The following is an 11,909-nucleotide window of genomic DNA, read 5'->3' as shown; positions in this document are numbered from 1 at the left end:
CAGGGAGTACAGTACAAGTGCGTGAAGCGTGGTTAGAAACGTAAATATTGCGTGGCATGATGGGATATACTATTGCCTCGCTGACCTCAAACGAGTATTTCCGAGGTAAGTGTTTACACGGTTAGACAAGATAAGTTTGTGCTCGAATGTGGGGACCCCCCCGTGGTGTAAAGCCGTGCGTTTACCTGTCATATACACGGAATTTAATAGGCGTGTATGACTCGAACGCACCCTTATGAATAAACTATCCACCAATACGAACAACTGCAAAATAAGCCTACTGTGCCGGTACATATATTACAACTGATTCCACTTTAACAGCAATTTAAGAATCATATCATTTTAGAGCTGTTGTAACTGTTTTCGATTCTAGTTTTAAAACTGTATATCTTGGCTGTAAACAAAAACATGATCAATTACCTTTCCTCTTCATAGTCTAAGAAAATGAGATAACATTTTACTTGTCCCAGCAAAATGTATGGAAATGTTCCTTCCATCATTTTAATCTACATTTATTCAAACAATTACAAAATGACAATAAAACAATATTGTATGTTGTATCTTGTATTTTCATGAAATAACTATGATTAATGATGAATTCCAACGTGAAAGAAAAAAAAATCATAATTACACGGATACTGTAGGTAATAAGCCTATAGCATTTTAATGATACAACACAGAGATATGTGACAATACAAGCCCAAGAGATGTGCAATAATACAATCCCAAGTCCTAAGAGGACATAAAGAGTATTTACAATTATTAAAAACCATATATTGGTTTGAAAATGTATAAACAAGGCTTATTTAAACCTGGTAACAGTTAAATTTCACTGTTCCCTGGTTAAACATCAAGATGAGTTAAACACAATTTATAATAATAAACAGAGAAGATAAATGAATGGGAGGTTTGGAATATTTTCGATATTTCAATATTAAAATATTTATTAACAACATTACTGTGTGCTCAAAAATAATTTCAAACATCTGATGAACCAAGTTTTAAAGTTTAAAAAATAAAGTTTCACTACTTACAAGGGGAACCATGTTTAATATTATATTATAAAATTAAAACTAGAGAAGAGCGCTTTACAAGATGACCAATGCTTTACGCAACAAAAATCAACTTTTATACTGCATTATTTCCAAATATTTTATTTCAATATATTATCCAACACGATACCAACAAGAATGAGAAAACCTTAACAAAATCGATATAAGGCCTTCGTTCGTTGTAAAACACATACAAAAAAAAAAAATCAAAAAAAAATCACGGAAACTTTGTAAAATTGACAAAAGGATTGAAAATAATTTAGGCTAAAACAAATATACAGTATACATTGAATGTAAGTGTAAAACATTGTAGTAAAAGGTTAAATAGTTATCTGTGTTTAAAGGTTTTATTAATTATAGTCGCACATTTAGAATAATTGCATCAGTTATCAAAGGTACGGAAAGCAAACTTTGAATAACTAACAGGCCTATTTCAAAATATTTCAGAATGAAAAATCATTCCCACATCAGCTATCTCTATGGTCGGCCACGCTCATCTTATTAATATTTTATATTATTTAAAATTAAGAACGAATTTTTTAATTCAAACGTAAAAGAACAATAATCTGCGAGTGTGAAAAAATAAGTGGCCCAACCGGGATTCGAACCCCGGCACCTTCTGCTGTATATTCAGACGCCTTAATGAACTAGGCCATTGAGGCTTTGTTGGGAATTTAAATCCGAATTTAAAACCTAATTCGTTTACACTCATGCGCATGCGTATTGGACAGTATATACATGATGTGCAGGGTCCACAAGACTTTAGAGCTCAATTCACAAATAACGGTCAGTTATGAACTTGGTAGGTAGGTCGGAACTGTCCTTAAGCTTTGGATGTTATAAAAAGAATTTGAAATAAATAAGAACTGAAGATGGTTAGATGGCCTGCCAAAATCAGATGGTCACAACAACAATTATATATAAACCGTTGAGGCAGTGCATGTCTAATAGGAAGTAATGATAGTGTGTTCAAGTTCAACAATGTCGTGGCAAATTAGCCTATAATGGAACATCATTAAAGCAGATTTCTAGGCAAGCAGCGATCACAATAACATTGTTTGATATGAAAAACCTTGAAAACATTAAATTTACTGTTTCTGTAGAGTTTATAACAATGAAATTCAACTGGGGTGGATTTAAGGGGACTCAGTCGACCGGGCTCTTTTGCACTTTTTTGAAACAAAAAAAAAAAAATGGAAAAAAGAGAATAACATTCAATTTAAACTCTGGAAATGCAAATTCGGCCATCAAACGGCGTAATAGAGATAAAATGTTATGCCTCAGACTTAATCATGGTGGGGATGAGCTGCGGTCTGGGCCCTTAATTTGTTAAAGTCATTTCTCTGAATTCCTAGGTGTAGCACTGTTCAGTATTCAATTAGAGCAGAAAAAGGTTGTTGCTCGCTAAGTAACTCAGACGTATACATTTTTGCATAAACATTTACATTGGTGGTCATTAACATAGATATTGATATTTGAAGTAAAATAGAAACACAAAACTAATTTAAAATTTTTAATTGGGCCATTATATACTGTGATACAAACTTTTCATTTCGAACAAAGTCTACTACCATTACCTTATATAAATCCCATTAACCAAGGAATGTGTTTCCTTCATTGGTAACCATCAGTATCATTTCTTTCGCTCCAAAAACTTAAATGAACGCTTTTGCTACGTCATCAGTCCTGTCTAAAAAATAAATAAGTAAAAATAAATAAATAAATAAATTTAAAAAAAAAAGAAAAAAAAAAAGACCCAAAAAATAGTCTTTTAGTTTAATCATGTTTTAGTAGCGTGTAAACCAACTTTAAATACATTGTCAGGTGATTAAACAGACAAGAAGATTATGTTTTTCAAGCATATGGTTGAAGCATTTAGCTGTTGGAATTACTAACTCTGTGTCAGTATTATCGTCATGCACACACCAAGCTACACTAATGAATACACCAAATTTGGAGAGAGTTAAACATTAAGCCCCAAGCTACAGTTTCTTGTTGCACATAATTAAATAAAATAATAATGCCAAGTTATTTGAGAAACTGCCAAATTATTAATTTAAATATGACTGGGTTTAAAAATGTCTAAAACATTTCAACCATACCATCATCAGAGTTTCACAAAGTATGTGTACTAAACTGTGTTAAAGCAGTCTTTCCTTAGTAGGTTTGGTTAGTAGTTTTGGTTCGTTTGCAGGTTTAATACCTGAGACATAAACTACCTTGTACGTTGTAATAACGTTGGATTTTGTTTTTCAAATCATTTATTTTTGTGAAACTGTTTCAACAATAAAACAATTGTATTTATAACGTTTTTTTTTTCTCCTTTTCAATGATTTGCCTTGTTTAGATTGACATTCATGTATTGATTTTCCCCTATTTTGTTAATGTTTACCCGGTTTTTTTTTTTTTTTTTTTTTTGAAAATTCGATTGTTTTTCTTATTTTTAGGCAACCATGACTTGAAGTTCTTAAACTTATTTTGGTCGCCTTCCATACAATTCTGTAACTATAATTTATATGAACTGTATTTTTTAAATATAATTATTGTACTTTCTATTGATTATTTCTTTTGTATTGTGTGCAGAAACAATAAAACAAACAAACAAACGAACAAAAAGTTATTTCAGACATATAACGCTGCAAAAATTGCTGTATCTTATTTTAAACCACGAAATGTTCGCGAATGATGTAAAAACGTTTTGTGTTTGCTGGGAAGTGCCCGAAATTACGATAATTTAAGAATCACCGGTCGTTTTTCAATAAATTGAAATGCCTTTGTATTTTCCTCTCCTATTACAAGCTTCTCATTTACAAACCTTGTGTCAACGCGTGATGGGCACAATACTTTGATATTGATGTTATTATCTTTACATTGCATCTGCTCCTGTCAAACAAACGAATGTTTTAATTAGCTTTGTTTACTGAGTAATATAGATTCATATTGGAGAATATTTTAGACCAGTAAAGTTTATATAGTTATCGTTAGCGTTACCCCAGTTATCGTTACAGGAACAGCAAAAAAAGTAAAAAAAGTTACAGCAATAAAAGCATATTATATTATATTAACAATCATCATTATCCTCATCATCTTTACCGTCATCATCATCATCCTCATCTTCGTCATAATCATCATTATCGTCATCGTCATCATCATCATCATCACCACCACCACCACCACCACCATTGCCATCATTAGCAGCAAAAGCAGTGGTACGTGAGGAGTACAGGCACTGCATTGGATGTATACAGAATAGTCAAGTATAACACATCGTTACCTGTATCGAAACAGAAATAGCACGAACACCGTGTTTTGTAGCACTGTAAGCTGCCAAATAAGGATAGCACTTTAAACCTGGAAATATATAATCATATTGAAGTCATCTTTAATTGTGAAAACAATTATACGTTGATTACAACAAACACGTCTGTTTATAACGCTCTATAGTAAGAAAATATAAACAGAGATATTTCACCCTACACGTTTTCCAGTTTTGTATTTTTAAAAAGTGTACGCATATTGATCTTGAATGCGCATGGAAGAAATGTATAAAACGTCTACTTTTATATCGATATTGATTTCCCGTGGGTTACATCAGTAGGCCTAACTTCATAAAATGAACTACACAAAGTTTGAAACAGGATTAATAACGTACCTGCGGCTTTTCCACCATTTCTACTATGCTTTGTTTCCATCATCTCGATTGTATGTGTTCTATGTATCACTACTTTCTACGTTTAAAATTGATACTGTTTATGTATGAAAACTACAAATACCAGTTACGGTAGTACAGTATATAATACAAAGACAATTAAAAGGCAGCACTCTGAGACTAACTTAGATGTTGGTTATTCAACACGAGCTTTCGCTGGTAGTCAATGCCAGCTTCATTAGGTAAAGAAAAACAATGTTTATCACACACCTGATGAAGCTGGCATTGACTGCCAGCGAAAGTTCGTGTTGAATAAATAACATTTAAGTTAGTCTCAGGGTGCTGCCTTTTAATTTTCTTTGTATATTGTTTAGACTAACACGGCTTCATTACCACTTTTATCATTTTGGTAGTATATAATGCGAGTTGTTAGGCTTTACGAGCGAAGTAATTATATAACATGGGATACTCGAAAACTTACCAAGTTTAAGTCAACCATAAGCGACCAATTAACCCCGTTCTATTGCCCTGCAATATTGCAGACAATATCAAGTTGGCCTTGGTCTGCGCAAAAGCATCTATTAAAAAAAAAAGAAAAAAAAAAGGATACACTAAGACTGTAAAACAAATTCTAACACGTAGTAATTATGGGCGCAATAACCATAATTTGTATACGTTTTTCTACCATCCAAATGGTGTGAGGTGAGAAAGAGTCCCAAGTTGTAGAAATCCAATTTCTGGAGAACCTGTCTTTCAGACAGAGGTGTGTGTCCCGTGTAGCCTACTTGCTAAAACGCGTGTACGCGCGTATGCCATGTTTACTATGAAGCAAAACAATGTTACGACTACCAAGAATGTTTTGACAAATCCTTCTTGTTATCTGCATTAGAATGTAGCTTAAATGTATTCAAATCTTGGAGAAATCTAAATTTTCTTGAAATCGAGTTTTCTTGAGATCGAGAAGCCAATATACCTGCAACCTCCAGGGAAGCTCAGAGACTCCAGGGAATCATGGAGACACCATGCGTTCCTGGAGACTCCAGGCATTACTGAAGACTGCAGGCAATCCTGAGAGTCTGCAGGCAATCCTGAAGACTGCAGGCAACCCTGGATACTCCAGGCAATCCTGGAGACTACAGGCAATTCTGGAGACTACAGGCAATCCTGGAGACTACAAGCAATCCTGGAGACTACAGGCAATCCTGGAGACTCCAGGCAAATCTGGAGACTTTGGAGATTTCTGTGGGGGTGCGGCGAGTTGGGAAGAAGTTGAACATGTAAGTTTATGTATTCCCATTAACTTTGCTTATTTACTGATAATGTACGATGACCTGAATACAATACAAAACAAAAGTCAATACAATTTTACCTTTCAAAGATTTTTGTGATGTCACGTTTCAAATTATGAACAGCGCCTTCTCAGTTCCAAACCTGTTTTTTATCTTCAGTTTCTGTCAGTTTTAATTCATTGACATCTAATATAGACACACCCTAAATAAAGACAAAAATATATTTTTTCAAACCTTTTGTTCCTTAGTAGAGAGAATACACATTTGTTATTATGATAGCCCTGGTAGTCATAGTGTAACTAATGATTGAAAATAAAAAAACCCTATTATAATTTATAAATCTGTGAATATATGCAACATATATATAATTATATATATATATATATATATATATATATATATGAATATATATATGAATATATATATATAAGTATATATATATATATATATATATATTTAAAGGTCCATAAGTACTCGTTACCAATTGTTTTCAAATAAATTGAGGTAATCTTCACCGTATCTGTATTATATATAGGCCTATAATACAGAAAATAGATAAATTGTTGTATGAAAAATAGTGTTTCAAAAAACCTACAACCTCTCGCTATCATGACGATTATCATATTAATAGACCACGGAGACTTATAAGTATACGCAGACCTCCTCAGCACTTTTTCTAACTGAACTGTCTAAAAAACTTACACATAAGGCTTAAAAAATATATGTGTTGGAAAGTAGCCAGTGATCGATTTTTGACGCAATTTATTCTATTTATGGCCTATATCATCTTGCTCATTTTCAAATCACCCCATGCACATTATCCAGGGTTTGCATTTTTGTTTTACTTTATAGAAAATATATTCATTGAACTTTTATTATTTTGTTTTCTCTCACAGGCCAAATTAAATTGCCTCGCGGGCCAAATTTGGCATGCGGGCCGTCTATTAAGAACCAGAGCTTTAAGCACAATCACATTGTACTCTGATGATGCACTTGACATAAACAAAATTTTAGATATTTTCATGGGTTCTACTGAGTCATAAGACGAATTAGTATTTTTTGGGGGAAAATTTCTTTTCTCCCTTCATCAAAAGGGCATTTTCCCGATTCCCTGGAAGCAAACACATTTAATCTTTGGTTTTTTTTTTTTTTTTTTTTTTTTTTTTTTTTTTTTTTTTAAAATACCTTTTCCCCTTTAAACCTTTTTTCTTGGGTTTTTTTTTTTTTTTTTTTTTTTTTTTTTTTTTTTTTTGCAAATACCATATTCCCTTTTAGTACTGTTCGCTTCTCCAAAGTAGTTCCGAATACTCCATACACTAATCCTTTGTTCAGTCACTGTGTGGCTAATTTGAACTTGAATATAATGCACATAGAAGTAGGGATATGTGACGCCCTCTATATTTATTAATATGATTAACTTATCGCGCTTACTCAGAAGTTTCTGAGGAAATTCAGACTCAACGCCATGGACGAAAGCATCTAGATGCATCTAAGTGATGCCGCTAGACGAAAACATGATGTACTGGCCACATGATTGGACTGGACTTGAAACGTACTCAAATAGAGAATTCTTTATCTAAAGATAGAACTTATCGAGTCGATCCTAGCCTAGTCGAGCCTAATATCGAATCGAGTCCAACTGTCAAAATGCATGGAAACTTTTGGCTGAGATTTCTGGAGATATATCTTCTTGTTCAAACTTGCAACGCGTATTACTTTTCAATAAATCATAATAACAACAACATAGAAGGTGCTGGGGTCTGTGGATGGTAAGTAATTTTATCAATTTATTATAGAGTACATAGGCACACATCGGCATAATTATACACTCATAAATACAATACATACAAATATACCACATTTTGCTATGTCATATATTCATGTATTTTTTAAGCTTCATGACAAAAACCTAGATTACAGTATTGGCAATATGTTGTTATTTTTATGTTAATATAAATATTAATTTTAATCATTTCTATTAGTCAACTTTACATTGCCATTTATAAATAAAACATTTCTATTTCAAAATTCACTAATTAAGTGTTACAAAATCACAAAATAATTGTTTTATATCATCGAATTTACAGCAAATAAGTCTCCATTTAAATAAGCAAACAGAAAAAAAAATACTTTACAGAAGATAAAAATATTAAAAAATTGTTATTGCAACCATGATTAATGCTTGTCCATTTGTCGCAAAAGTTTCCATCGTCGCATACAATTCAGAATGAGTGAACTCTAATCTTATTATTTAAGGTCATGATAATAAATCAACCAAGTAGATTACTCAGTACTGGTAACAGAGAGGTTTCGGTGGTTCAGTACGTCTTGTATGTGTATATACCGTCACTCCATTAAGCTACAGCTTAACTACCACACACGCCACCGTACTTTAACGGTGTACACATCTTGAATTTACAGACCGTGCTATTAAGTACCGTACATTGTGTTTTTTTTTTTAAAGTACGTGTGCGAAATATATGCGCACGCAGACGTTATGTTCAAGCAAAATAATTTGGCGCGAAGTATTTCTATTAATATTATCTGGGTATTGATTTGTTGGCACATTCCCAGAATGCAGTGCGTGTGTACCTGCTGTAACCAAGGAATACGGATACATACACACATTAAATACTCACAAACTCTACAGGTGTAACGCAGCTTTACCTAAAATATGAACATAGGCAAGTTTAGGAAATTAGATACTTATTTTTTCATTACTGATGCATTTCATCTAATGCATTTATTACACATTTAATCATGTCCACTCAATTTACATAGTTATGTAATACAGTAGGAAATTAGTAAAGTAAATGCTTTCGTGATAACATAATTCAATTTTGTTTTCGGCATCTTAAAATAACGTAAACGTTTCCACTTTTAGTGTTAATATTAGGAATGAATTTAAATTTATTGTAAACAGTATCGTGTTCACACGTCCAATGCATATGAGCAGTTTCAAATATACAAAGCTTACAATTTGGAGCTCCAAGTTTTTCTTTATTTTCGGAAGGAAATTAGTGTAACAGGAGATATCGCATCGACAAGGCCATGAGTAACAGGAAGTGAGGCAATGCTTTGAGATCTCTGATGTAGACTTATATTGAAGTTGGAAGTGTGTTAGGGTACTAACATCCGAGTGTTTCCCAAAACAGCTTATTATAGGTTGCAAAGCCCGCGTATGGGCATGCGCAGACCACCAAGAGGTTAATGTGTCCGAATTCAAATAAAAAAATGTTACGCTGATGCCTAATTGTTTAGACTTGATAAAAATGTTTCAATAAACTACTGTACGTTCTTCAGTGACTTGCTGTTTTTCTGTTAGTCTTTCTTCAACAAATTTCTTTACTGTATTTAATTTGAATGTAATAAGGATTTTTATAACTGGGGTAATTCAAAGTCCTTGAAAATGTCCTAAAGCATACACACCAAGTAAAAGCGCATTAAAGTTGTAAAAGAACGTTAATAGTTGACACAAGAGCGCTTTACCCTGGAAATTGTAAATATTAAAAAACACCATCATTGTGGCTCTTTAAATAATTAGAACTAATCGCAATATAGACTCTCATAAAATGTTGAAAAACGTGTGTAAGAATGTTTAATTAACTTGTTATTATAGACAAATATAATTTAGAAAAACTAAACCGATATATTTTTAAATATTGTTAGGCCTAGCTATCATTATTAAGATTACAGTTACAACAGACCGTCGGTTATAAACGAGAGAGGTTTTGTCACTATCTTCTCAGGTGAAATACATCCCAACGTAATCTAGTTTTTAGAAGTGTCAAAATATAAAAACACTAAAGTCCCTTTGTAATCTGAACTGCGCATGATCATTGCGATATTCAATAACCTAACTTCAATATTTGTTAATAAATACAATTGATAAAATCAATCAACATTATAGGCCCTGCGCATATTTGTCTGATTTGACCTTCGATATAGACATGCGCAGTTGAAACTACAAAATGACTGACTTTAGAATAATGTAAACAATTTAAATCGTGTTTTGCAGATACACCCGATCCTTGTCATTATCTTAGCTTAATAAAATTTGCTTTGGGCTACATAAAGGAATGTTTTGATTTTGACTGACATGGGTCTATAGTAAATAATTTTCCATAGACCTAAGTTCAAGTTTGGATGTGTGAGCGAGCCAGTATATACAAAAAGTCTTCTGCATATAGCCCATGCAACCTAACGTTATTATGTATGTTATATAGAAGTTAAACATTGTAATTAATTTCGTTAACTGTTAATTGATACAACTATACAAACTCATATCAGATTAACATAGACCACGTTGTATGATATCATTTCATATAGACGAACAGTTAAAAAAATAAATGAGGCTTTATTGGTACATGTTTCAAATTGTTACCCAGGTAAAAATGTACTTGCTAAAATATATACTAAAAGATGTGATTGTGATTTGTATAGGTTTGTAGCCTATATCATTATGTTTAACATGGATCTGTAATGTTGTGGTTAAAACGTTAAAAGCCCCTAATCTTCAAATTCCAGTCAAAAAAAAAAAAAAAAACACCCCAAAAAAAAAAAAATTAAAAAAAAAAAAAAAAAAAAAAAAAAAAAAAAAAAAAAAAGAATTTACCGTTTGTTTGTTTTGTCTTTTTGGGACGCTCCGAGACAAGTTTTTCACTTCTAGAAGGATCCAAGATAATAATGATTTTTTCTATTTTTTTTTCTCATCAATTGAACGTGACAGCTAATGGCGATGATTAAACCAGTCCGCTATCGTTTTGTTTAAACTAACGCGGTATTAAAACAATTAATTTTACACATTATAAATTTCATTTTAGTGAATTCACGTGCGAAGCGTTTCAGGGCAGCGGTGCAACCATGTGTTACATAATATATCGAGAAGACGGTATGTGGCGAACGGAAGACCACCAACTCGTTAACGAAAGGTTTTTAGAACAGAGAGAATGTATTACTGGTACGTTGAAATAAATACATTAGATGTTTCTAACCTTCAATATGTTTTGATAATGGGCAATTATATAGCGTCCTTTCTTTTCTTTGCAACAAAGTGCTTTATTATCGTAATCATGTGTAGAACAAGTTTGGAACATTCAATATAAGAAAGAAACCAGCAAACAGAATGACCAGACTTAAAAAAAAAATGAAAGAAATTGTTTACATATTATTTAACCCAAAGGAATAAATCTACTATATCCGATATGTATTAGTTAAATGAGTAGAGATTATCACTTTCGTTGTTTTCCAGGAGTTCATGATAAACATAATAAAAATCTTGTCGACGCCAATATTCACTTTCATCTAGTATATTTTCACCGATTATGAATACGTTTAAATCCAGGCCCTATGTGTACATGACCTTATATCCAATCACAGAATGAGAAAGCTTTAAATGTTTTGCCTTTCTATAATTAGGCTAAAAGGATAAAAGAAAAATCAAAATATAATTTGACTGCTTTTGTTAAACTTAAAAAATATACTAAATATCTGTATTGATTATGTTCTTAGGTAATATACGTCAACACTGCTATATGCTTGTTGTTTACGAAAATAACGGCATAAGTTTGTCGTGTCAAGATTCACACCAAAGATGCCAACGAGCCAGCGGAGGCATTGCCAGGATGGACACAAATCACGAACTGTATGACTTTTCCAATATCCTAGCAAATTATATTCCAAATGAATTTCAAAAACGTTATTCCTACAAAACAATAGCTGAGGATATATGGGTACACAACGCAGTCTTGAAGAACACATGCGCTAGCGTTCAGTCGTTGAATGCATATGACAGTAATATACAGGCATCCGGTTGTCGATCAATCGATCACGTGAACTCCATTATCTGCGAAAATGCACGTAAGTAATTGGGTACATGCCATATAGATTTTCGCTCGGATTTAGCCACTATTTCGTTTA

General features: G+C 32.5%; 1 protein-coding gene and 1 long non-coding RNA gene across 2 annotated transcripts in view; one reads left to right on the top strand and one right to left on the bottom strand.

Moving 5' to 3' along the window:
* Positions 1-1,339: 1,339 nt before the first annotated feature.
* Positions 1,340-4,816, bottom strand: LOC117103631. The gene is made up of 3 exons (XR_004444619.1): positions 4,705-4,816; positions 4,327-4,403; positions 1,340-2,742 (listed from the first exon to the last, which is right to left on the bottom strand). It is a non-coding gene; the product is annotated as an uncharacterized LOC117103631 (long non-coding RNA).
* A 2,619-nt stretch (positions 4,817-7,435) lies between these two features.
* LOC117103620 overlaps positions 7,436-11,909 on the top strand; it is a 9,944-nt gene continuing 5,470 nt past the window's right edge. Inside the window, exons 1-3 of the mRNA XM_033244204.1 lie at positions 7,436-7,759; positions 10,814-10,950; positions 11,502-11,849. Of these exons, the coding sequence (XP_033100095.1) occupies positions 7,521-7,759; positions 10,814-10,950; positions 11,502-11,849 (724 nt within the window). The 5' untranslated portion in view covers positions 7,436-7,520. The remainder of the gene's footprint in view (positions 7,760-10,813; positions 10,951-11,501; positions 11,850-11,909) is intronic.

This window comes from Anneissia japonica, unplaced genomic scaffold, assembly GCF_011630105.1.
Source record: "Anneissia japonica isolate Jap-2015-1 unplaced genomic scaffold, ASM1163010v1 scaffold287895_len483588_cov180, whole genome shotgun sequence".
NCBI lineage: Eukaryota > Metazoa > Echinodermata > Crinoidea > Comatulida > Comatulidae > Anneissia > Anneissia japonica.
The sequence above is the reverse complement of the archived record's forward strand: the minus strand, read 5'-3'. Positions and strand labels throughout refer to the sequence as shown.